Source organism: Narcine bancroftii, chromosome 5 (assembly GCF_036971445.1).
Source record: "Narcine bancroftii isolate sNarBan1 chromosome 5, sNarBan1.hap1, whole genome shotgun sequence".
Lineage (NCBI taxonomy): Eukaryota > Metazoa > Chordata > Chondrichthyes > Torpediniformes > Narcinidae > Narcine > Narcine bancroftii.
Genome location: NC_091473.1, coordinates 93672139 through 93699228, shown reverse-complemented (window position 1 = coordinate 93699228; position 27090 = coordinate 93672139). Strand labels below are relative to the sequence as shown.

General features: G+C 39.1%; 1 protein-coding gene across 4 annotated transcripts in view; it reads right to left on the bottom strand.

The window, feature by feature from the left end:
- Window positions 1–1587: 1587 nt before the first annotated feature.
- dynlt5 (dynein light chain Tctex-type family member 5) overlaps window positions 1588–27090 on the bottom strand; it is a 43240-nt gene continuing 17737 nt past the window's right edge. For all 4 annotated transcript variants that reach the window (XM_069938369.1, XM_069938373.1, XM_069938371.1 and 1 more), the window contains exons 3-5: window positions 5839–5930; window positions 4846–4970; window positions 1588–1844 (exon numbers count right to left, since the gene is read on the bottom strand). In XM_069938369.1, coding sequence (XP_069794470.1) covers window positions 1641–1844; window positions 4846–4970; window positions 5839–5930 — 421 coding nt within the window. In that variant the 3' untranslated portion in view covers window positions 1588–1640. The remainder of the gene's footprint in view (window positions 1845–4845; window positions 4971–5838; window positions 5931–27090) is intronic.

The following is a 27090-nucleotide window of genomic DNA, read 5'->3' as shown; positions in this document are numbered from 1 at the left end:
CATTTATAATCACCAAACACAGACCAACCCCAGGTAAAGATTTTGTCTGGAAGATTCAGAATAACATCTAGTGCCTTTCCCCAGTCCCTTCATTGTGACCACCACATTCAGAGAAAGTTAACAATTTGCAGCCAATTTATTGCCTTCTGCTTTAAAGCTGCCCTGATAAAAAGACAGTTTGGCATAGTTGGGAGACAGAATTGTGGGGAGTTTTGGGGCTTCTTACCTTAATGAGCCTTTAATTCAATCCTTCACCAGGTTCAGAGAGATGCACAATGTTAAATAATTATATCATTTTCATTTCATCCTCCCTTGAAAAACATTGTACATTACTAACTGATTTCAAAACATACCTTGGAAAAAAAGACTTTAATACAGAAAAACAACATGTTACTGTCTTAAATCCCAACATTCATTTGCTAGGGTATATATTTCCTGTATGCTACATTAACAAATGTTAAGGTTATTGTGAAGAAACGAAGGCAGAGTAGAACAATATTTGAACTATTTCAAGGACTTTCCCAATTGCTCAGAAGGAAAACATTGTTATACAGTCTTAATTAAATGTGGTACTGAACTCTGAACCCAACATTCATGCCGTTGGATTTTAGGCTACCAGGAGGAATACATGTTGTCCTCAAGTTTATGTTTGGCTTCACGATGGCAATGGATGATGCCAATGTCCTAATATGTCTTTGTGGAATGGAGAAGGAGATTAAAATGTTTAGTAACTGAAGGTTCCAGATTACGTCAAAGGACAGAGAGCTGATACTCAATGAAGTTGTTGCCTAATCTGCATTTGGTCTCACTGATGTGGAGGAGGCCACATTGAGTGCTCTGAATGTCATAGAGTAGGTAGATATGAAACTCTGCCTCCCTTGGAAGATCTGTTTATAGCTCTGAATGCAGGTGATGGGGGAGGTGTAGGGCTCTCTGTTCAGGCACTCTTGAAATATTTATGAATGCACATCTCTCATTCAAATTGTTTATAATTCCAGGATTTTACTGTTGTATTAAAATATAGAGAATGGTATGAAACAATTAATTTCTGAGAATGATTTCACCTGATATTTAGGATAGGTATTTCAAAGTTCTTTTGAAACTGATTACATACATTTAAAAAAATATTTACACTATGGTAGAAGCCAATTCCAGCCATTTAAACCAGTGTCACCTAATTACACTCAAATTAATCTACAAGCCCATATGTTTTGGAGGGAGGGAGGAAACTGGAGCACCCAGAAAAAACTCGGGCAGACATGGAGAGAATGTACATAGTCTACTCAACTAATTTTTCTCGCATGATCTACATTTTCAATCAATTTATTTGACAGTACTTTAGCCAAGAGTCACTATCAGTACACTAGCAATCAGAACTGTGCCTGAGATTTCCTAGCATAATGTTTTTATTTTAATAATACCAGCAAATTCAAAATGGGCTGTTTCCTGATATTAAATATGGGATCAATGCCTGTTGCTTATATTGAAGTTGGGAGAGGAGGTAGGCAGCAAATGGGTCTTGACATGTAAAGAACCACTGATGCCAAATAGCATACTTAATTTTCCTAAAATACCTTGTTGTACAAGTTTCATATTTGGCATTACATTTTATAATGCTCACTATATTGCACAGATGCATTTCACTCAAAGTACACTGCATAAACATTTGCAACAGCAAAAAGAGATCGGTTACAAAAGGAGAAGGAGGAAAACATGTCAGTATTGGCGTTCCAGAGACAACGGCTGCCAATCCGCATGCTCTGTTCATTCAGCTGTCCGATGTGTATTAAAACAATAATCTTGTATCGTGGAATCATGAGGTCCTTTACTCGAGCTTTTATAACCTAAACATGAATATAATTGAATAGTAATTTGTTAAATACTCATTAAATCTGTGGCTTCCTTTACATTAATCAATCTTCCCAACAACAGATCATCCAATCACTGTGTACTCACCCACTTTGTATTTACATGCATTTCTCAAGGAATTAGGAACTGCAACCGAGAACGTTCAAAAGCTAAGCAAAATTTACATCAAGATTTTTTCCAGGTCTGTCATTAAGTAGAGTGCCCAAATTCCAGTGGTATTAGTTACACAGTGATTCACAACTTTCACCACTGACATACAAAGATAGGAGTTTAGCGAGATTCCCTTGAAACAGACAAAGAGATCCAGCATATGAAGAAAAATGAGAAAATAACTCATTCCCTCCTTTTTAATATCCCATCAATCAAGTTTGCAGTCATCATGCCCTTTAATTCACTATATGCATGCTGACCAAGAATACATACACTAACCTCATTTACTAGCATTTGGTCTGCAGCCTTTATGTATTGATAATTCACCACTTCATCTGGATCAGGCTGTGTTCAAGATTCCAATTGTTTGATAGATGAAAAAGTTCTTCCTCAGATCCTCTCCACTCTAAACCTATATCCTTTAGATTTAAATACGTTTGCTGAAAGTCTTTACAGGATCTGAATGATGGAACAGACCCAATGGCCTAATGTTACTCCTATCTCTTATGGTTTAAAACTTAACTGGGGTTGCCACAAAGACCGTGGCTGTAAGTACATAATTTCCTGAATTTTAATTTTAAAGGTGAACTATGGAAACCTTCCCAAAGTTTGACACAGGATGTCAAGGAAAGCATTTTAATCTGCTTGTAAGTACCTTTCCATTTTAAAATCAGCTTTGGAGACTTTTCAGCTTAATACAGAATAACATTTCTCCTCAGTTTCTCCCAGACAAGTACATTGCTGAATATATTTAACTTGCTCACTTTGGATTATCAAAAGATTTTTTTTAAATTCCCTTGATGTAACAAGTTGCAGCACTTACATCCATCCCATTACTGTTTGATATGGCTTGGGTAATGAAATGACCAGATAGAGATGAAACTGATCTTTCATTAAATATTAATGATTAAATAGCTATGAAGTGCTGCAGAAATGTTAATCTTATACTGTTAATAGGTGGAGCTCAGCACCCTGGTCCCTTCACCCTCTGGCCCTGGTGGCGTGGCAGGCTCCAAATTTCCTTGCCTCCGCTGGGCCTCCATGCTCTTCGGGCCGGACTCCCTCCACTCCCCCTCATCTCGCACGCCCATTCCCGCTCTCTCTGGCTCCTCGCCGCCCTCCTGCTCCTCGGGCTCGCCAGCCTTGGTGAGGGATCGAGGGGCGGAGGGGGAACGGGAAGAAGACTTTACTGGGTGACAGGAGGGAACTCTAACCCAGCACTAATCCTGGTGGTGGCTTCTGGGCCATGGGCTGACGGCATCATTGCAACGTCATCAGCCTGCCCCTAAGCAGCTGCCTTCAGCGGCATTGCCTTTATGGAGTGAGGTGAAGTGACTGGCTTCACCTGTGAGACTACCCCACTGGAAAGATCAGAGTCTGCATCCAGCATCCGCCATTGGTCTTTTTATAAAGGTAGGTGAATCGAGTAAAGATGGAGATTATCCGCTTTTACATTCACTTTTTTAAATTCTATAAAAATGCCTAGTGAATAGTCCAGCTAATTTATTAGGGTACATGCTTCTCTCCATATTTATACTCCCTGTTACTCAACACAATCCCTCTAATCCTCCCACATCTATTTAATGACACTATCAGCTTTTGATACTGAGTGTTGCAAACAGAAGGTTAGATTACAAACATTAAATTTGAAGAGAGTGAAGTCTTAAGATAGTGAGATAAAATAAATATTGATGAAATTTCAAACTATTAATTTATGATTTGATTGTTAGATTATTGGTTTATAGTCATCCTCCATTGATATCTTATTTGGTTAATAAGAAGCGACAATAAACAACATTTGCCATGAACTTTTATGGTCACCACGTAAGGGATAACTCGAAACATCATGCAAGACTGTCAATTTTGTAGCATTTGTGCTGAATTTTAGCCAGTGACATGATACAAGTGGAAACTATTATCAGCTCATCAAGAATTCTTATAGTAAAAACACAAAAGTGCTAAAATTTAAATTTGGACATATAGCATGGTAACAGGCCATTTTGGCCCATGAGCCAGTGCTGCCCAATTACACCTAATTAGCCTACATCCTCCAGTACATTTTGAATGGTGGGAGGAAACTGGAGCACCGGAGGAAACCCATGCAGAAATTGGGAGAATATACAAACTCCTTATATTCAGCTTGGGATGCAAACCCTGGTTCCAATCGCTGACGCCGTAATGGCATTGCGCTAACCGCTATGCCAACGTGCTGAACTAATATTTCGAGCCTTGAGACCTCAAAAGGGCTCAGGCCTGAAACGTTTGTAATATATCTTTACTTCCTATGGACACTGCAAGACCTGTTGAGTTTATCCAGCATTTTTGTTTTTTTTTACAACAATCATAGCATCTGCAGAGTTTTGTGTTTCACAAGAATTCTTATAGGAGCAGAATGTAGAGATTAAATACCACTGAGTGAACTGGACTGAACGTTGCCTTAGTACAAATTGTGCTAAAGGAACCACTGAAGTATCCTGATATGCCATTAAAAAAATATTACTTTTGTTTTAATAGCAGAAACTATATTAATAGATATTCAGCCACCAAGTGTCTTGAATCTGCAAGGATAGAGTCCTGGAAACATTCCTTAACTCTTTGTCCATTTAATAGTTCTCACAATTGCCAATTACCTTCAAAAGTCACTAATATTCAAGCAATAGTTGGTTAACCAGTTATTTGGATAGGTCCCTGGCATTATGAAAGATGAATTCCAATGTTATTGCAATTTCTTTATGATCTAACACCACAATTCAAGGAGATATTTACCATCTGGTAGGAAGCTGAAGTAGAGGGTAAAAGAGAATCAAAGTATAAACTTCTCTGTACCTCAGAGATAGTCTTGGTCATTTGTTTGCAGAGTTCAGGTTCATATTTTTCTTCTTGCAAGTAGCTTGTTAAGACATCTTTGAGAATGTTGCTCACCACGACATCTGGAAAATGTTGTGAAGGTTCTGGAGAAAAGCAAAATTACTTTAAATGAGCAAAATAGGTCAGTGACCAGTTTTTAGATAAACTGCTAATTTCAAAGAATAAAAATGATGAGGATTGAGGGAAAATAAACATCGTTTGAAAAAATACATCTGCAACTGTAAAATAAAAATACAAGAACACTGGTACTGGTATTACATTGGTATTTAATCTCCCATGGAGGTATGAAATTTATGGAACAAATCAAACCTGTATTTCTTTTTGTGATAGTTTTTGCAAACTGAAATGCAGGAAAATTGAAGAGTTCCATGCTTCTAATATTGCTTGAATAAATTAAGAAGTGTGTGGAAAATCTGGACAAAAACTCAAATGATATGTACTGGTTGTAATGCATTTGTTGATAGTATTCCTGGAAAGAGCAGGATTTTGCTGGAGAACCTGAAATTGCTTAATGCTGCAATAGGAGTTCCATCTCCTCCCAATGTATGCACTCTAAAATGAGTGGCAATTGCAATTTTAGCTCTTACTCAAGACCATCAGTTGAATCTCAGAGAAAAATTTCTGCACAACTTAACAATTCTATTTTGGATTGATGTACAATTGATGGAGCAGAGTTTTCATTCTCAATAAAATAGGGGCACTTAAAATGCTAACAAATTTTGTGGATGTAATTGGTTCCTGATCTATGAAAGATTTTCACTATCACCCATTCTCTGCTATTCTCTCAAGGTCTTAATTTTTCCAAATCACTTTCTTGGCTAGACAGACTGTATAATCTACCAGGAACTGTGCAAAAATGTGCAATCCCAATTAACACAAAAATGACTACACAATGCTGTTTTAATGACTTCTTAGTTTTTGCTTGATCAGGAAAGAAAAACCATGACTCACCTAACTGATATGTGTTTTCCATTTGCAGTGTTGGCCGTGGAATGTCTTCATGATGGCCTGGATCATCCATATGATCCACAGTACTCATGCAGCTGTGTGAACAGCGGCAATAAATGGGAAGGAAATATGCATATCAAAAATGTCACATTTTTAAAAAAAAAATATCTTGCTCAAACATAAATGGAACATTATTTTTGAGGAACACAACCACAAGAATTCTTGGCACAACAACTTTGGAAACTCTGCACTTCAAGAAATAAAGGTGGAGAACTTCAGGTTAGAAACACTGACTAAAAATAATCTCATTAATGAACTGGTTGATCAGCATTCAATCTAAAAACACCATGTAAAAAATGAAGGATCTAAATCTTCCATTAGTTAGAAAGTCCCAATTGATCTTCTTGCACCCAATCTTCTAAAAAAATGGTTAATTCAAAATGTCATAACAAATATTCTCTTTCTTGAAGAATTATGCAAAGTTAAGTATTATAATGGGAAGGTAGATCTTATTAGTGTGAAAGGTTCTTCCCCGATTTGGTGGTCCAAGGACTTTGTTACAAGTTCTGTGGATATGGATGAAGTGTAATTAGAAAATGGTGGGACACATTAAGGGATGAAACTCTCTTCAGCATCACAACATTTATTCTGTAATAGTCATGTGAAAATACAGCAAGGTCAAGGGACTGAAAGTTCAAAATACTGTCAGTTATAATGTGAGAACTTGTCAGACTGTAACTGTAACAAAATTAATTTAATGTCTAGCATAATATGTCCCATTGTAGTTTGCGGAAATATAATCCATCTTTATTTGACATTAAAATATGATATTGACACAGTTGACTAATAGCTCAGTCAAGGGGAAGAACAGAGAACTTAAAGAGAAGTGATTAAAATAGGTTTGTGTATGAAACCACATTCAGAAAATAGAGAGTTTGTCAAGATGTCATTCAACGTCGACGTCGATTTAATCCAGTTAAAGAAGCTTTGTGGTGTAAAGGTTATAAGTCTACTTTTCGTTACCCTGCAGTGTTGAAGGTCTTTTACGGAGAATATCAATTTCGTTTTTTTTAAACTGATTGTGAAGAAATGATTTTTGCTGACTCATTGCCAGATATAAGAGGACAAAGACGTAGCCCACCATTATCTCCTAAAGAAAAATTTGGTAGTTCTGGAAACGGAAGAAATGGCAGAAATGGGAAAAATGGAAATGGAAAGAGTCCTCCTCCTTCCAAAATGGGATCTTTGATATTGGAGTCTTTTGGATGAAAAGAAGAATTTTCTTATTTTATTTTTTCTTTTGTTATTATGATACTTGGATGTTACTGATTGTTTTGCTGGGGAGGGGGAGATTTGCACTAAGTTCTTTACTAGTCATCAGCCATTGCTGGGTGATCCACACCCAATTTTTGTTTAGGGGATTACTAACTTTTGGTAGTTTTTTTTTGGGGGGGGAATTTTTTATTGTTTTTTTTTATTTTTATTTTTTTTCTTAGTTTTTAATGTGATTTTTTTTTATTGGAGGGCCTATATTCATTGATTTGAGTTTTTATATAAATATATTATTGGTATTTAGTAATAATAGTAGATATGTCAAAGTTGATGTTTGCTACTTTTAATGTTTGAGGATTAAATAATCCGATTAAACATAAGCGAGTCTTGGTGTATATTAAGAAAATGAAAATTGATATTGCCTTTTTACAAGAAACACATTTGAATGTGAAGGAAAGCATGAAATTAAAAAGGGACTGGGTTGGGCATGTATATTCTTCTTCATTTAATTCTAGAGCTAAAAGTGAAGCAATTTTGATACATAAAAATTTATCTTTTGAATTACAATCAATGGAGGAAAAGGCAGGATGTATTCTTAAATTGAATTGTAAGATTTTTAGTGAATTTTGGACTTTACTTAATATTTATGCTCCAAATGGAGATGAAATATTTATTTTGGATGCATTTTTATGTTATATTATATTTTATATTATCAAGCTAATGATAATATTTTGGTTGGTGGTGATTTTAATTGTGGTTTGGAACCTTTATTAGATAAATTTCCAAAGAAAGTTAAAATATCCAAGATGGCAATCCAGGCCCAAGCGTTGATGAAAGATCTTAATTTAGTAGATATTTGGAGACATCTTAATCCGACAGAGAAAGATTTTTTCTTTTATTCATCTCGACATCAATCATTTTCAAGGATTGACTTCTTTTTAGTATCGGCACATTTACAAGGGAAAATACAACAAGCGGAATAGGGGTAAATTCAAAGAGTAGCTTTGAATAAATTAACTTGGAAATATGAGTTAGGGGGATTACGTTTACCACATTTTCAAAATTATTATGAGGCAGCCCAACTTAAATTTATTAGTTCATTGATGGATTTGGTACGGCCTCCAAGTTGGGCTAAAATTGAGATGGTAAGTATTTCTGAATTTGAAATACATCAATTTTTGTTTAGGTGGAATATGAATTTGTTACAACAATATAATGTGCCTATACTAAAACATTTAATGAAGTTATGGATAAAGAAAATTAAAAAGATAAGTTCTAGGGGTAAATTATTGGCTTTGACTCTGTTGTATAATATTCAACTTATTTCTTTTTCAATACATAATCAAAGTTTATTGCATTGGAGATTTAAAGGTGTGAAAAATTTGGGAGATTGTTTTAAAGAGGGTAAGTTTTTATCTTTTAATCAGATGAGGGAAGATTTTAGTGTTGACAAGAATTCTTTATTTCTTTATTATCAAATTCGATCTTTGGTAAAAATGTATGTTTGGTAGAGATATGATCTTACCTAAAATGACTAAATTTGAGACTTCTCTTATGAAGGTACCAGAGAAGGGTTATATTTCATTTATGTATGAAGTATTATAGGATGGTATGGATAAAAAGGGTTGGGATAGATCTAAAAGTAAATGGGAAGCAGATATTGGTTTTACTTTTTCTGAAGAGGATTTGATAGATATTTGTTATGATAGTGTAACTAGATTGATAAATATATGTTATGCAATGATTAATTACAATTTTTTACATCAACTATATTTGACACCTGAAAAATTTTAAAAATATGGTTTTAATGAATCAGATTTGTGTTTTAGATGTGGTGATACGGTTGGAACTTTTTTCATGCTGTTTGGTCATGTATACATATACAATCTTTTTTAGAATATCTGTATAAGATTAAAATAGTTTTAGATCCAACTGTATTTTTATTGGGTAGTTTGCAACCTCTGAAAGGCTTGGGATTGGATAAGTTTCAGCTTGCTTTTGTATATTTAGCTTTATCCGTAGTGAAAAAATGTATCGCTAGTGATTGATATTAATAGATGGCATAATGAGATGAAATATTGTTTAATAATGAAAAAAATTATGTATGTTTCACATGATAAATATGATTTTTTTATTAATAAGTGGTTGTTATACTCAGAATATTTACATTTCAATTTATATTTATATTTATGATTAGATTTTAATATGTATTTTAATATGTATATTTAACTCTTTTTTTAATATTCTTTCTTTTTTCTTTTTTTATGGCTCTCCTTAGGAGAGTTGGCTGAAGGGGGGGATCTTTTCTTTTCTTTTTTTATATATATATTAAAAAAATGTTCATGTTCATGTTTAATTGCTGTATATGTCATATTATTTGGTTTTTTAATGAATAAATAAAGTTTTAAAAAAATAAAAGAGGTAATTGTGACATGACATTTTTTCCCACCAGCTTCACCTCCACCCTCCCAACATCAATTAGTAATGAATGCCAGCCTAAAAGGATTGACTAAACGAATTTGGTGGAAGTGGGAATTGAAATGGTAATTTTCCCAGATTAAACTGCCTCATGAAAAGTTAAAATTTAAAAAAAAGAAATATTTTGACCACAACACGTAATCCCATCTTTCTGAAATAACTATGGATTTTCCACATTGCAATGTTAAAGCAGATAGGCACCTTCCCCAGAATAGTGCTTCTGGCTATCCGAATTGTGCCAAAAGGTCATACTTTAGAACTGTGTCTGGGATGGATCTGTCCAACAGCTGAATAGTCCCCATTGCCCAGTTGTACTTCCAGCCTTATTGGGAAAATTAAACATACAGCACTGTAACAGGCCAATTTGGCCTTACAAGTTTCTGCTGCCCAAATGACACCCATTAACCTACACCCAGGTACGTTTTTGAAGGCTAGGAGGACACCGGAGCCCCTGGAGAAAACCCATGCAGATACAGGAAGAATGTACAAACTCTGTACAGAAAGCGCGGGATTTGAACCCAGGTCTGGTCCCAGTCACTGGTGCTGTAAAGCCATTGCACTAACTGCTACGCTAATCGTGCCACCAAAAATGGTTGCAGGATGGGAAGGACTGGCTCAATGTGGCTTCTGTTGCTTTAGGCATGATAGAATGGGGGGACAAAGTGGGTAGGAGTGGCATTGCTCATCAGGGAAAATATCACAGCCATGCTCAGGCAGAACAGACCTGAGGGCTTGTCTACTGAGGCTATGTGGGTGGAGTTGAGGAATGAGAAAGGTATGACTAAACTCATGGGGTTGTGTTATAGACAGCATAATAGTCAATTAAAATTGGAGAAGCAAATCTCTAGAAAGATAGCAGATAGCTGAAGGAAACACAAGGTTGGGATAGAAGAAGATTTTAATTTTCCACATATTGACTGGGACTTCCATACTGTAAAAGGACTGGATGGCTTGGAGTTTGTCAAAATTGTTCAGGTAAGTTTTCTCAATAAATATATATAGAGGTACCAACTAAAGAGAGTGCAATACTGGATCTCCTATTAGAGAGAGGTGACAGACATTCTGTATGTGTAGGGGATCAATAGTTTTCGGGCAAGGATGTGCGAGATAAGTGGAGGACCTTCAAAGGTGAAATTTTGAGAGTACAGAGATTGTATGTTCCTGTCAGGATCAAAGGCAAGGTAAGAAGGCTTGGTTTTAGAGGGATATTGGGAATCTGGTTTGGAAGAAGAGAGAGGTGTATAGGGAATGAGATAGTATATGGCCATCTGATTGTACAGTACAACCTGATGAAACAGTGTTCTAAGGTCCTCAATGCAAAAGCATGCAGACACACAACCAGATATAACACACATACAGACAAATAATGCATATGCAGGACAAATAATATATCTATAAGAACAAATACATAAATAAATAAATATTGTTTTTGTGCAAATGAGAGTCTCGGATGGTCTGTATGAGCTGTTCCTTTGGTCATCCAGCATTCTCACTGGCTGTGGGAAGAAGCTGTTCCTCAGGCTGGTGGTGCTGGCTCTGATACTCCTGTATCATTTCCCTGGCAGGAGCAGCTGAAAGATGCTGTTAGCAGGCTGGAAGGGGTCCTCAGGTTTTGCACACCCTCTTCAGACAATGATCCATCGATGGGGTGGGGGGGGGGAGGGAGACTCCAGTGATCCTCTCTACTACTCATGATCCTATGGATTGACCTCTGATCCATTTCTTTGTGGCATCCTTACCACACTGTGATGTAGCCGGCCTGGATACTCTCGATAGAGCTCCTATAGAAGGTTTGCATAATGGTGGCCAGTAGCCTTACCTGCTTCTCATGAAGTGTAGTTGCTGTTGTACCTTCCTGACAAGTGAGGAGCTGTTGAGTATTCACGATAGAGTACTGTGTGCAGTTCTGGTCGCCGATTTATAGGAAGGATATTAACAAGATAGAGAGAGTGCAGAGAAGATTTACAAAAATGTTGCCTGGGTTTCAGCATCTGGGATACAAGGAAAGATTGAGCAAATTAGGCCTTTATTCCTTGGAACGTAGAAGGCTGAGAGGGGATTTGATAGAGGTGTTTAAGATAATGAGAGGGATAAATAGAGTTGATGTGGAAAGGCTTTTCCCATTGAGAGTAGGAGAGATGGATACAAGAGGTCACATCGATTGAGAGTTGACGGGCAAAGGTTTAGGAGTAACATGAGGGGGAACTTCTTTACTCATAGAGTGGTTACTGTGTGGAATGGGCTTCCAGGAAAGGTGGTGGAGGCAGGGTCAATTTTGTCATTTAAGAAAGAGTTAGATGAGTATATGGATGGGAGGGGGATGGAGGGGGATGGGCAGGGTGCTGATAGGTGGAATTAGAGGAGGGTATTTGAATCAGTGCGGACTAGAAGGGCCAAATTGGCCTGTTTCCGTGCTGCATCAAACCATGCATAGAAGGTGTTCAGACTATCTGGAAGTGAGTCACCATTGTCCATAATTTGCATGTTGACATGATCTGTAATAGTCTTAAATCCCTTGCCACATGTGTCTCATGTTGCCAGTGTCACACAGCTGTCTGTGGATCTTCTGTGCGTACCCTCACTTTGCCTTCCAGATTGCATGGGAGAGTTCAGCCCTGGTTGATCTTCGTTTCAGCCTATCCAGCCCTGGTTGATCTTAGTTTCATCCTATCTCCTGTCCTGAAGTCAAGTATATGTAGGGGAACATTTTGGGTCCAGTGATCATAAAGTCATTAGTTTCAAGTTAATTATGGGCTTTGGGTTGAGACTTAAATTGGAGAAAGACCAATTTTGAGGAAATGAGAAATAATTGAGAATGTGTGGATTGGGATAAGTTGTTTTCAGGCAAGGATGTGAGAGATAAGTGGAGGACCTTCAAAGGTGAAATTTTGAGAGTACGGAGTTTGTATGTTCCTGTCAGGATTAAAGGCAAAGTTAACAGGCAGAGGGAACCTTGGTTTGAGTGATATTTGGGGATCTGGATCGAAAGAAGTATAACAGGTATAGGCAACATGGAGCAAATGAGGTACTTGATACATAAAAAAATGCAAGAAAAACCTAATTAAAGAAATCAGGAAGACTTAAAAAAGATATGAGGCTACTTTGGCAGACAATGTGAAGGAAAATCTAAAAGATTTCTACAGGTATATTAAGAGCCAAATGATAGTAAGGGAGAAAATTGGTCCCCTTGAAGGTCGGAGTGGTCAGCTTTGTATGAAGCCAAAGGAAATGGGGGAGAACTTAAATTTTTTAAAAATTCAGTATTCACTCAGAAGCAGGCACAGAGTTGTGGGAAGTAAGGAAAATAAACAGAAAGGTCATGGAACCTATACAGATTAAAGAGGAGGAAATGCTTGCTGTCTTAAGGCAAATAAGGGTGGATAAATCCTCAAGATATTCCTGACAAGATATTCCCTTGAGCCTGGAGGTGTTCTAAGAGATCAGAGATGGAATCATTTAGATAGCCAGAAACTGATTAGGGATAGTCAACATGGTTGGTCATGTTTAAGCCATCTTGTAGAGTTTTTTGAAGAGGTCAGTAGGAACGTTGACAAAGGAAAGGCTGAGAATGTTGTCCACGTGGACTTTAGTAAGGCCTTTGACAAGGTCCCGCATGGGAAGTTAGTTAGCAAGGTTCAGATGCAAGGTATTCATGGTGAAGTAATTAAGTGGATTCAACAATGGCAGAAAGGGAGAGGCCAGAGAGTAGTGGTAGATGATTGCTTCTCAGACTTGATAGAACTATTTACAATTATGAGGGGGATAGACAGAATAAATATAGTTAGGCTTCTAACCAGAGGACATGGGTTGAGAGTGAAAGGGGAAAAATCTAGGGGGAACCTGAGGGGGAACTTCTTCACACAGAAAGTGGTGGGAATGTGGAATGAGCTGCAAGCTGAGACGGTGAATGCAGGCTCAATTTTAACATTTAAGAAGAATCTGGACAGGTACATGGATGGGAGAGGTATGGAGAGCTATGGACTGGGTCAGATCAATGGGACAAGGCCAAAAAAAATGGTTCGGCACAGACTAGAAGGACCTTGTTTCTGTGCTGTAGTGCACTATGATTCTAAAAATTCATGCCATAAAAAGTTTCTGAACAATACTGAGAAAATAGGAAAATTGGTATCTAAGGGCGGTCAGTACAACACCTTTACAGCGCCAGCGATTGGGACTGGGGTTTGAATCCTGCACTCTCTGTAAGGAGTTTGTACATTCTCCCTGTGACTGTGTGGGTTTTCCCTGGGGGCTTTGGTTTTCTCCCACCATTCAAAATGTACCGGGCATGGTGTGTTAATTGGGTGTAAATTGGGTGGCATGGACTCGTGGGGCGAAATGGCCTGTTACCATGATGTATGTCTAAATTTATTTTTAAAATATTTTTTAAAAACCTGAAAAAGAGAAATTTGCAGCAGGGAAGTTAGGGGCAGATTTTTAAACCAATACAATGGAAAATAAACCAGTAAAGTTTCGAACCTATTATTGAAAGAAATATCCTTCACAGTTATCTTTTCCAGTGACAAATGGAGAGACTGATTGAAAATAGACAATTGCTGAGTGTTTTAGAGAACCATAATAATCCTTATGTGCAAACAGTCATCCAGCGTTAGGAACACTTTAGTAAAAAGCACAATTAAAATTTGACAATATTATCCTGACCAGTGCCATATACATGATTTAAATAAGTGCCTTTTAACATAATAGAGAACAAAATATACAATGTGACCAACCAGAAAGATATTCCCAAGATTTATTCAAATGTATTGTGTCAATAAAAATATAACCAATTCAAATAAATGATTTGCTAGCAGTGAGGTTATCTGAATCACTGATCCATATGAAATAAAATTTCACATGATATACTTGAACTCATCAACGATTGAAACAGTGCAGTTACTCTTTCAAAAGCCAAACCATGACAAAATGACATGAACTTCTCTTATCAAAGAAACAATTTATCATTATGGTAAATGTTCCGTGCTTTTCATTCAACATCTTAAATAAGTAATTTTGTTCCAATGTTTTGCTGACCTTTTGCAAAGTCAACCCAAACTCTTAAAGTGACATTAATTAGAAAATTGTATCAACTTCTCGTTTTCATACTTAATGGAGCAGCCTTCTGTCAATTCTGACAAACAAGAATGGAGGCTGGCAATTTTAAAGAATGAAGGAGGATGAATATTAACTGAACTCCATGGCAGTTTGTCTGAGTGGTTTATGTCATTTGTTACCACACTGCCTCAGTGTAAATGAATGACCGTGTCTCACTCATTCATTTTAAAATGTTAAAGTTTTAACATTTAGACAGGGTAACAGGCTTTTCGGCCCACAAGCCCCTGCTGTCCAATTTCACCCAATTGACCTACAACCTCCGGTACATTTTGAACGGTGGAAGGAAACCAGAGAACCCGGAGGAAACCCACACAGACACGGGGAGAACGTACAAACTCTTTACAGACTGCGTGGGATTCTAACCCCCGGTCCCAGTCGCTTGTGCCGTAAGAGTGTTGCACTAGCCACTAAGCTAAACGTGCTGCCCTTTTTTTCTCAATTTCTCTAAAATTAACACAGATACGCAAAAGATCAATGCAAAAGATGGGGTCATAAATTCTCAACATCTCACTCCTACATAAACTTCTGTACTTCATCTTTGTACACTGTTCCAATGAAGTAAAAAACAAGTGCAAGAATCAACATCTCCTCTTCTCGTTGGACACTCCACAGCTTTTGGGACCTAACTTTGAATTCAACATTTTCAGTAAGTAACTTTCCAGGTTGTACCAGAAGAGGCCAATTCTGCAGGTGCTCAGCAGGTCAAATGGAACATTGGGCTAGGATTTCAGATAAGAGACTTATCACGATGGGGATATTGACTCAAGAGATGCTCCCTTGTTCATGCACTTGTCTTGTTGAGAGTTTTGAGCATTTATTATTTTTGTTTCAGATTTTAGCATCTGTAGTATTTTATAGTTCTGATACCACTCTTCATCCCAGATATCAACCCAATGAATTTTGTTTGCACTGGCTTCAAAAAGGGGACCAAAACTGCACCCAGTGCACAGCCCCAGTAAAGCTTCATCAAAATAGTCCTACTTCAATATTTCATACACCTTGCAATCACTGTCAAAAATTTAATGAACCATCCTTTGTACTTCCTGCAAGTGTCACTGGTGCAAATCCATGCAGAGTGGGGAAGAGGAGACACACCGCTCCTCTGCAGGCCTTTACCACCCAGTCCAACTACCGACGGCTCCATACAGCCATTAAACACCTTGTTAAAGGAACCAATGATGCTTTACTTTAAAATCCTGTGACTGCAGGGTCAGGGCCAAGATGGTGGCACCTGTGTTCGGCAGTGGCCTCGAGGGATTACATACTCTGGGGAAGCAGAGGACTGTGCAAGGCATCAGTAATGAGGAGGAGAAGGAGAAGCAGAGGAGATTACCTTAGGGCAGTGATCAGGCAGTGGACCAGGGAGGGCCTCAGCAGGTGAAGAGAACACAGGTGGCAGACCAATTGGTGACTTGAGGTGAAGAACCCACTCAGGCTGTTGGCAACTGTCGTCAAGGGACTCACACCATGGTATGCACTGCTGGAGACTGGTGGAGAGGATGACCAGGGATCGGAACCGGATGCCAGAAGGTGCTGAGGTCGGGAAGGCTCTTGAGAGTCCTCATGCGCTGAAGGCTTCTTGATCATGTCAGAAGTTTGGATCAGGTGTTGATGGTTTGTACTGAAATCTGTATGGCTGCAAAGGCTAGGAAGCACTGGAGGCAAATCCATGGAACCTCAATGACCCTGAAGGGACTCTCTTTTGCTTCTCTTCCTTTTATTTTAAGGGCACCAAGCATCTGCTGATGGTGTGTTAAGGCAGACTAATTGGAATTTCATGTAATATTACATTTATTATAGATTCTTAAATGTGCCAACCCTTAGTATTTCTTCCTTCAGGGCAATGAGATCCTGTTTGTGGGTTCACTTTGCTTAAATAATAATTTGTCTTTTCATTCTTCTTTCCAAAGTGAATAATTTCATATTTTTCCACATTATATTCCAATGGATACAGCACATTTGATCCCTTCATTTATCTTGCTGAAATGGATTGCAAGCAAATGAAGCTCCAGTATTGATTCCTCTTGCACTTAACTAGTTACTAATGGGACCATTTGAAGATTTGTTATTTATATGACATTTACCGGTATATGTTTGCTAACGAATCCATTATTCATTGCGATGTGTGTGCTTTTACTTTGAGCAGTAACCTTTTATGAAGCTTCTTTTCAAATGCTTTTAGAAAATCCAAATTTATCAATTTTGCTTTTAATAAAAAACAAAGCACCTGCCTGTCTTTGGCTGATACCTTGACAAAGAGCTCAGTCTGAAATGTTGCTTATCCTTTGCTTCTTATGGATGCTGTGTGACCTGCTGAGTTTCTGCAGCACTTTTGTCTATTGTACTTAACCCAGAACCCTGCAGATTTTCTTGTTTGACACTGCAAGGTTGTCTTGGAAATTTTCCAAATGACCAGTTATCTCATTATTCGTTCCCCAATTACATATGGCAGGTTAGGATGCCGAGAATGTCTTTCTCCTCACTCAGCTTCTCTTTCTTCTCACTCCCCCTCTTCTTTCCACTCCCTCTTCCCTCCTCCCTTTCCCCAACCCCCTTTACCCAGCACCCATTTTTCTCCCCCACCCAACCTCACTTCCTCCACATGACATGTCCCCCACCCCACCTCTTCACCCTCACCTTTTCCTATCGCCTCCCTTTTCACAGCCCCTCCTTTTTTCCCCATCACCTCTCCCCATTCTCCCCTCACTCACACCCCTCTCTTCCCCACTCCTCCTCCCACCCATCCTCTTCCCCCTCCCCTTCACCCCTCCACTTCCCACTCCTTTCTCCAGACCTCACCCTGTCTGTCCCCCCAGTTCTAATCCCTCTCTCTTCACCCAGCCCTCTGCCCGCCAACTACTGTCCTCCAGCCCTCGACCCATTCAGCCTCTCTCCCCAATCCTCACCCTATCCAACAATCCAAGCCCTACCTGCCTCCCTCCCCAACCCTTGCGCCCTCCCTCCTCTCTCCCCAAACCTTCTCCCCTCCCGTCTCTCTCCCCTCAACCTTCAGCCCCTCTGTCTCTCTCCCCAATCTCTTGCCCTCTCCCATCTCTCTCCCAACCTTTGTCCCTTCCCATCTCTCTCCCCAAACCCTCACCCCTCCTGTCTCTCTCCCCAACTCTCTCCCATCTCTTGCCCCAGTCCTCCCCATATATCTCCCCAACCCTCCAGTCTGTCTCCCCAACCCTTCCCGTCTCTCACCTCAACCCACCATGTCTTTCTCCCCAACCCTTTCCATCTCTCTCCCCAATCCTACTGTCTCTCTCCCCAACCCTCACCCCCTCCCGCCTCTCTTCAACCCTCACCTCCTCCCGCCTCTCTCCAACCCTCACCCCCTCCCGCCTCTCTCCAACCCTCACCCCCTCCCGCCTCTCTCCAACCCTCACCCCCTCCCGCCTCTCTCCAACCCTCACCCCCTCCCGCCTCTCTCCAACCCTCACCCCCTCCCGCCTCTCTCCAACCCTCACCCCCTCCCGCCTCTCTCCAACCCTCACCCCCTCCCGCCTCTCTCCAACCCTCACCTCCTCCCGCCTCTCTCCAACCCTCACCCCCTCCCGCCTCTCTCCAACCCTCACCCCCTCCCGCCTCTCTCCAACCCTCACCTCCTCCCGCCTCTCTCCAACCCTCACCCCCTCCCGCCTCTCTCCAACCCTCACCCCCTCCCGCCTCTCTCCAACCCTCACCCCCTCCCGCCTCTCTCCAACCCTCACCCCCTCCCGCCTCTCTCCAACCCTCACCCCCTCCCGCCTCTCTCCAACCCTCACCCCTTCCCGCCTCTCTCCAACCCTCACCCCCTCCTGCCTCTCTCCCCAACCTTCCCCAACTGTCCTAATTCTCCCCTGTCTCTCCCCCCAACTCTCCCTATCCCCGAAAGAGACAGTGAGAGGTGATGGTGCATATGGAAAAATATTCTTCTGAAGATAATACCAAGAATGGAATACTTACCTAGATACCTTCATAATTACATAATTTGGATATGACAGAAATAGAAATAAACTGCAGATGTTATGAAGATGTAAGTTAACCTGAGATACTGGTCAAGGGGTGTGTTGTGCACAGCGTTTGTGTAACCTCTAAATCCTTTCCAAAATTTAACTTGACAGAATCAAGATTCAGTTGAGTCCAGATGCCAAGCAAGTTATTATATAGCAGAGACACTGTAGAAAGGTTCAGAATGGAAGAGAAACAAGGATAGGCTTTGCCAGCATCAAGAAGGGGGGAACCAATGATACATCACTGGGGAACCCATTAAATTGTAGAAGATTCTATATTCTCAGCAGTTTCTCTCACGGGACACTTCTTCGGAACACTATGCCTTTGTTAAACATGCTCAATTTCTGAGACGGAGTACAATCAGAAATAGATTAGATCAGTGGTTTTCAATCTTTTCTTTCCACTCATATCCCACTTTATGTAATCCTCTGTGATTAGTAAGGGATTACTTAAAGTGGTATGTGAATGGAAAGAAAAAGGTTGAAAACCACTGTTTTAATTGTTCCCTAATTGACTCGTTATGTGCCCGGTTTCATAACTCCAAAGGAAATGGGCCAATGACAATTTTTCTCAAGCAAAATAATTCAGTAACAATTGGGTCTAGAGCAGTGATTCTCAACCTTCCTTTCCCACTCACATAAGAAATCCCTTACTAATCACAGAGCACCTATGGCATTCTTCTTTTCTTTCTTCTTTGGCTTGGCTTCGCGGACGAAGATTATTTAAAGTGGTATGTGAGTGAAAAGAAAAAAGTTTAAAACCACTGGATTAGATTAATTGACAAAAGATCACTAACTTATCGTAACTAATTCTGGTCATCACGCGAGAGGATGTTAAGGCCCCTGATAGGGCTCTGGAAATATTTTAAAAGAATGAGTTTGGGAATGAGAGGTTTCAATTACATGGATAGGTTGGAGAAACTGGATTTGATGGACGTGTTCAACAAGCCTTAGCACTTTGCTGAAATTAGGTTATGATTCCTCAGGTACATGTGTGGTCATTTTCTTCCAAACATACTAGAAAAAATTTTAAATTTCTAATATTTTAGCTCTTTGTTACATGACTTTTTGTCTAAAATCTACATTTAATAATTTTTTAGAGATAAAGAGTATGGAATAAAATTTAGATTTATCCTTGCAGATATAATGGTAAAATGAGTTGAATTTCCTAAGGAAATGAAGGGAATATTGTACCACAAATGGTATTTTATATGCCATTCATAACATTTATATAGAGGAAAAAGCAAATCATGAAGTAATAAAGGCAAGCCATCACTTCCAAGCTCATCTCTCCAGTACATTAACCCCCTCATCTAATTGTACTTTCCGTGTAAATATTTACAAACTTTTATAATTAGAGTCATTCTAAAAGATATTGTTCCACATGTCCATGCTATTTTACTTTGCAGTCATTTCCATTTAAATCTTCTGATCGGGCACTTATCCTGCTAATGTTGCATATGGGTCCATAATACAGCACCCGAGTAATCAGGGGTTGCCATCATCTAGTAGGAGGCACTTGGAAAAACAGCCTAGTCTTAGAGAATGACATTTTAATCCCTGTAAACTGGTGACAAAAGCTTTCCATAATGTGCAGAGTTTGTGCAGAAATAAGCTCCTGTAGCAAACGAATGCAGTTGGCTGTTTTTAGTACAGCATTCATAACCTGTAACAGCCAGTTCATTGGGAATACCATAATATTCAGGTCAGGATGTTAAACTTTTCAATTATTATTAGAAGCTGATTCTGGACACTTGAACCCATGCCAGCCAATTAAACCCAAATTAACCTGCAACCTTGTACACCTTTCGAGGGTGGGAGGAAGCTGGAGTACCTGTAGGAAACCTATGCAGATACGAGAAGAACGTACAAATTCCTTACAGACAGCACTGGATTCGAACCCGTGTTGCTGGCACTGTAATACTGTCATGCTAACTGCATTAGGGCACTACCAGCAATGTATACAATACCACTTCTTTCCTTCAACCAAGATGATAATCAAATCAGATCACAGCAACCTACTTAATGAACTGGTCTTTTAAACAAAAGTCACACAGGCACCACCAGGAAGTTGATCACTTATGTTCATACCAAATGGAAAATCAAACATTGAAAGTAAAGCAGCAAAGAGAAGCTTATAGAAGGGCCACCTTGTTGGTCAAAATGAAATTTCAGAAACCAAACGTTCCTCATCAAACTTTTCAAAAGGCCATTCTAACTTAGAAGTTGGATTCAAGAGGAATGAAGTCCAATTTTGACTTGGAGTAAACATTGCGGGAGATCATCTTTGGGTGAAATAGTGCCCAATTCAAAATAGTTTTGGACTTTTTTGATCTATGATTTTTTTTGATCAATGTTTATTAATGCCGGAAGCATACTTAATGTCGCAACCATTTTCCTTTATAATCGCTTGCAGAAATTAGAATGTCGTTATATGTTCCAGGTCTGTAATTTGTGGGTTTGAAGCATTTGTCAATCTTGAAGATCCTGAATCCAAAATGTCCATTCCTGTACAATGGATTCTAGTATCGCATCATCCAAACCAATCCTCTTCCTACATAAACCTTGCAGGATCTTCTTGGCAGTCAGGACAACTGGTGCCAATATTCCTAGAGGATCATATATCGAACTGACTGATGATAGAATTCTCCTTCTTGTGAGAGGTCAGTCCTTCAAAATGATTTTGAACTTAAAAACATCACACTGAACACACCATTGTACACCTCAAATCCTCTCAACAGGAAGGCTGTCATGGTCTCAGTCCATATTCTTCATTTCTTTGCTCTCTCTATTTCAGGTATGGCAGCCAATACCTGGCAACTGTTACTTGTTCCTTTGGTAAGTAAAAAGCCTCTTTTGAAACAGATTGCTCTTCACTCATGATAAAGAGCTATTGCTTCTTTCATTGTGTCTGTAAAAGTGAGACAGTCATCCACATAGAAGTTATTCCTGATGGTGCTTATAGCTTGAGAGCTAAATTGTCCCATATTGTCCTTAGCACACTTCCTAAAGTCAAAATTTGCACAACATGATGATGAAGTCACTCCAAATAGATGCCCTTCCATTCTGTATTCTACCATGTTCTGACTCTAGTTTCCATTAAGCCACCAAAGGAATTGTAACAAGTCATGATCTTCATTTGGTCCTTTCTTCTGATGGAACATTGCATCAATGTCTGCAGTAATGACAACAGGTTCTTTACGGAATCTAGTTAAGACTCCTATCAACGTATTGGTCAAATCAGGACCCTATAAGAGTTGAGAATTTAGTGAAACTCCCTGAAAGGTTTCTCCACAATCAAACACCACACAAAATGTTTTCTTCTGTGGATGCAAAACTCCATGGTGGTTAAGTACTATTTTTTGCTATCACCACATTCCAAGATATCATCTAGTACATTCTCTGCATATCCTTTGGATATCATGTCAGCACGAATTTGGTGCAGTCTGAATGAAAGTAAGAATCTTTCTTGAATCCTCTCTTTAAATTCAGTGTACGTTGTTCAATTACATTTCTATTATCAGGCATGCCTATTTCTCTTATCTCCAAAGGGAATCCAATGCAATAATGATCATTAACCAGCTTGGCAGATTTTGTCACTGATTCAAAGAACTGCTGGTCTTCCCTTGAAGGTTCTTGGTTGTCCCCGATGCACTCAGAAAAGTCATTCTTGAACTGCTGCTCCCACAGGTTATCAAGGTTGACACTTATAGCTGATTGATTTTTGAACCTTTCTCCATTAATCGTCCAACCAAGCATAGTTTTGACTGCATAAGGTCCATCTCCCACATGCCTTATCTTATCTAGTGGTTCCAGAGCTTTTGGTATATCTCAACCAATCAGCAACCAACTTCAGAGTTAATTTCATGTAAACAAACATTTTTCAAATGCATCCATAGTTCAATGTCATTTTGATGCAGGATGTTTCCTTTATGCCCAGGCATAGTCTTGCCTGGGCACATAAATATTTTTACTATCCAGTCCACCGATCTCCAGGCCTGAAACAAATGTGTTTAACTTGACCTATAGTTCTCAATAGAATTTTTGTATTTCTTCCTTGAAAATTAAGCCCCATGGTGCAAAATGACGCAGTGCTTCCTGGGTCAAGAAATGCATAAGTACACACTTCCTTTCTTGGCCTTGACCTGTACAGGTACTATCAAAAATTCGCAGTCATTTTCTCCAGCCCCAGTAAAACCATTTGTCAATACCAAGGCTTCTGCACTGTTTTCATCTGTTTCTTTTTTTGGTCGTTTGTTCCTTTTCCGTATCCTTTTCCTGAAAGATATGTAGCATTTTGGGATACTTTTGACTGGATATGTCGTAGCTGAGTCACTTCCTGCCGTTTTTGCTGACGTGTCCTTTATACAGACAGCCAAAACATACTCCATTTTCCTTTGGAAAAGCGATTTTCTCCCTATGCATCTTCTTTTCCATCTGTGCCCACTTTTCCAAAGTATGTTTGTCATTACAGAACAAACTTTTTTTGCAACAAGAAAATGTTCATTGTTCTTAATTTCTTTATCCTGCATTTGGCAGTGAGGTGGCAAATGTACATTTTAAAAATTTTGGTTGAGTGTATGATTTGGACCTCTCAGTTTCTTTACTTACAGTTTGAGTGTCTTTGATCTTTCCACACACTGGATCTGTCACAATGTCCACTTCAATGAACTCCACCAAATCCTCTAGGTTGCTGTTACATGGTTTCTTTTCTGGTATTCAACAACTGAATCTCTCTATAGTTCTTTCATCCAGTAGGGTAATTTATCTATCTTCTGGCTATCCATCCCATAGGATGATGATAGATCTTTTCAGTCAGTTTGTAGAGTTTTGTATGAGAATACCCCTCTCCTCAAAAAGGAATAGCATGTGCGTGAATGGATTTAGGTGAGTAGGGGTTGCACTGGTCCATCCAGATCCACCCTCTAAACATCCCCTCCTGGATCCAGTGGTATGGTGAGATCTAAGACGGCTGGGGGAAAAGTTCTGTTTCAGTGAATGGCCAGACTAAGAAGGGATGCCCTTTCTGCGCTTCACTGCATGTGTTTCCTAGATTGCGGTAGACCCTATAAGAGGGTTCGTCCACCCTTTGACAGGTCTTACTTTTCATCCTGGTGGGGGATCCAGTTTAGTTGCTGACCAACCGACCATGCGACAGGTAGTATGGGGTTACAATGGTACCAATAGTACTCAAACAAGTGATTAGTAGGTACGTCAAGCTCTCATAGATGGCCAATTTCTGTCATGATGTGGCAACATCTTCTTTGAAAGAGGGCGTAAGCTTGTAATCCCTTCATGTCATCCAGTCTTATTGATGACCATGAAAGAGCCTTCTGTGCATAAAGGTGTAGAAATTTTATGCTTGTTGCCAAAATGCTTCTTTCGGAAAAAACTTAGCTTTTTGGAATCCTTCATTCTGGGCCATGTCATTACACCGTTTTACAAGATCCACTTGTGAACTGTTGCAAATAATATAGACAGTCTTCCAAGTTTTGGCTCTTAATTTTAATACTATGTTCAAAGTTTTTCATAGATGCTTGGAATTGAAGTGTGCCACCATCAAAAACTGGAATCTTTCTCTTGGGCAGAGGAGAGAGAGCCTGTAAATTAATTAATGATGCAGCCATTTCATCTTGCTTTGTCATGCCTGGGTGTAAGTTACTTTGTTTACCCAGATTTCTATTATCTGTTTCGTAAGATGGCATTAGGCTTATATCTCAGTCCAATGGGGTCATTATTGGGGGGGGGGTTTGAAATTAGGCACCACCGTGCCTTAACCTGTCTAGTTCAGATCCATACATGTCTTGTAACCACGGCACTAGCTCAGCCTTGATATTAAATATTTTTGTTTTTTGATGTCCTTCCTCCAAATGTAACTCCACAGCTTTAGATAATTTACTTTGAGCACCGGATACCTCTGAGCCTTCCAGTGCCTTTGACCTGACCTGATTAACAGCAGTTCTTTTGTCCTGTACCAGTTGCTCCTTTTGCCTTTTTAGCTGCACCTCCTCCCTTTTTAGCTGCTCCTCCTGCAGCTCCTTTTCCATCCATAGCTGCTCCTATCTCTGCTCCTCTTCTCTCTGCAGCTGCTCCCGTCTTATCCACTCCTCCCGCTCATCTCAGGCCAATTTATTTTGAAGGATTTCTTTTTCTGCTTCAAGAGCTACCACATCAGCCTGAACCTTCAAGTGTGTAGATGCCGTACTTAAAACACTGGAGCCTGCTCTAGAAATCCTCTTGCTTCTTCTGCTTCCTGTATTTGATGCACTATCTTCTGGTCACATGATATCCTGCATGTCAGAGGTTGTCTTAATATCTGACTTTGTCTCCACTTTTGATAGCCCATCATCCTCACCACCACCTTGTGGCCCAGCTTCAGCCATTTCTGTGTGGCCGATCTTAGATACTTTTGATGTTTTTTTGCAGTAATTCTGTGGGATTTATTCTCCAGCAGCCATTACCTCTCTTTCTATTGCCTCTCTTTCTATTGCCTCATTCAGTCTTGCCTGAAGAGTGGTTTTCCATGACCTTCATCTTCTCGACACGTGGCACCACAGGTGCGGCAGCTTCAGGAGCGCCTGTCATCTTATCCACTCAGCTGACCGTCGCACTCACACATCAGACATGAACAACAATGACTCCAAAACCAAAACAGTCCTCAAAAGACAAGCAAAGGTGTCTCCCAAGTTGCAATAAACACACAGAAGGAATCCTTTAGTAAGTTTTTCCACTTCTACAATGGCCTTGGTGATACTGTTGACGATCGTGTCTATTTGAGTTTGAAATGCTCTAAATTGAGCCCATTCGCTTCAGTCCAAATTCCAAATCCAATTTCCAACTTTCTATTGTCTTAATTCCATCTTTTATTGACTAAAAATTGCTTTTTTGGAATATTTTATTTGTGATTTTTTTCAAAAATATACATAGTACCATTTTAAATATACATAGTAAAATTTTAAATATACAATAAATTAAACTTTTTCTTACAAGCACAACAAAAAGCAAAAGAAAACAATCCCTCCCCCCCCCCCCACACCCACACCCACACCCATACCCACCATCAGAGCTTACATATATTTTAAATCTATAGAGTACAATTAGGGAAACTATGTTTTTGTATGTTTAATAGTTACTTTTATAACCATTTTGTTCTTTTTTATTACTGTATCTGGGCCCTATGTGATCCAGGTATGGCTGCCAGACCTTTACAAAAGTGTCATATTTATTCTTTAAGTTATATGTGGTTTTTTCCATTGCTATATAGTTGTTCATTTCTGTAGTCCATTGTGCTATAAGTAGAGAGGAGTTGGACTTTCAAGTGTTTGCAATATTTTTTTCGCTTCTGCCAGTGCTCTTTTTATAAATGAGATTTGATATTTGGTCAACTTGTTTATTTCCATGAAATTACCTAATAGATACAGCTCTGGGTTGCCCATGAAGGCCACTCCTGTTATCCTGATTAATTTTTTCTGTGATTTCTTGCCAAAATGGCCTCACCTTCATTCATGACCACGTGGCACATAGAAAAGTTCCTGTCTCAGTCCCACATCTGATGCACATCTCTGAAAATTTGGCTTTTGATCCGTGCAATTTTGTGGGGTAAGAAATAATTAGTATAAAATATTATAGTGAACCAATCCATATTTTGCATTTATAATTGATGTCATGCTGTCCTTACACCAATCTGACCAGCTTCTTTCTGAAATCACCGCACCCAAGTCCAACTCCCATCTTTCCCTTGACCTCTGCAACCCTGGTTTTGTACTTTAACTCTGGAGAGCATAGTACTTTTTTGTTATAAATTTGGATGTATTTCCCATCCAGGCTGTTCATTTAGTTTCACTAATTTCAGGTGAGATCAATGTTGGTCCCCATTTGACTAAAAATTGTTGCAACTATTTTCCTTTATAATCGGTTGCAGAAATTAGAATGTTGTTGTTGTCTATGACTTCTTCAAACAAATCCTTACTAAAGTTGAGTTGAGTTTTCCATGGTTTAGTAAACATTATATCAGTTACTACATCATTACAAGCCATTAAAACTTTGTTAGATGGTACTAAAACTATGATTAAACAATGGTTAAACGATCAATAAAAGTTGTCAGAATGCTTCTAATGTCTGGATTTTCATGAAAATAAAACTGAATGTTTATCTCAGACATACAGAGAAAACTAGCTATAAACTTCAAGCAAATAAGTTACGAGGAGACAGCAAGAAATATGTCAACATCTATTGGCTGCTTGCAGAATTTGTTTGCAATTTGCATTTTAACTCTACACCTAATATCACTATTCACTAGTATGTCCAGTGGAAATTAAAGCTAAAATCTTTGACTGTGATGGAAGTGTCCAATGAGAAATGAGAATATTGTGCCAGTTTGTTAACTTCCTCACTTTTT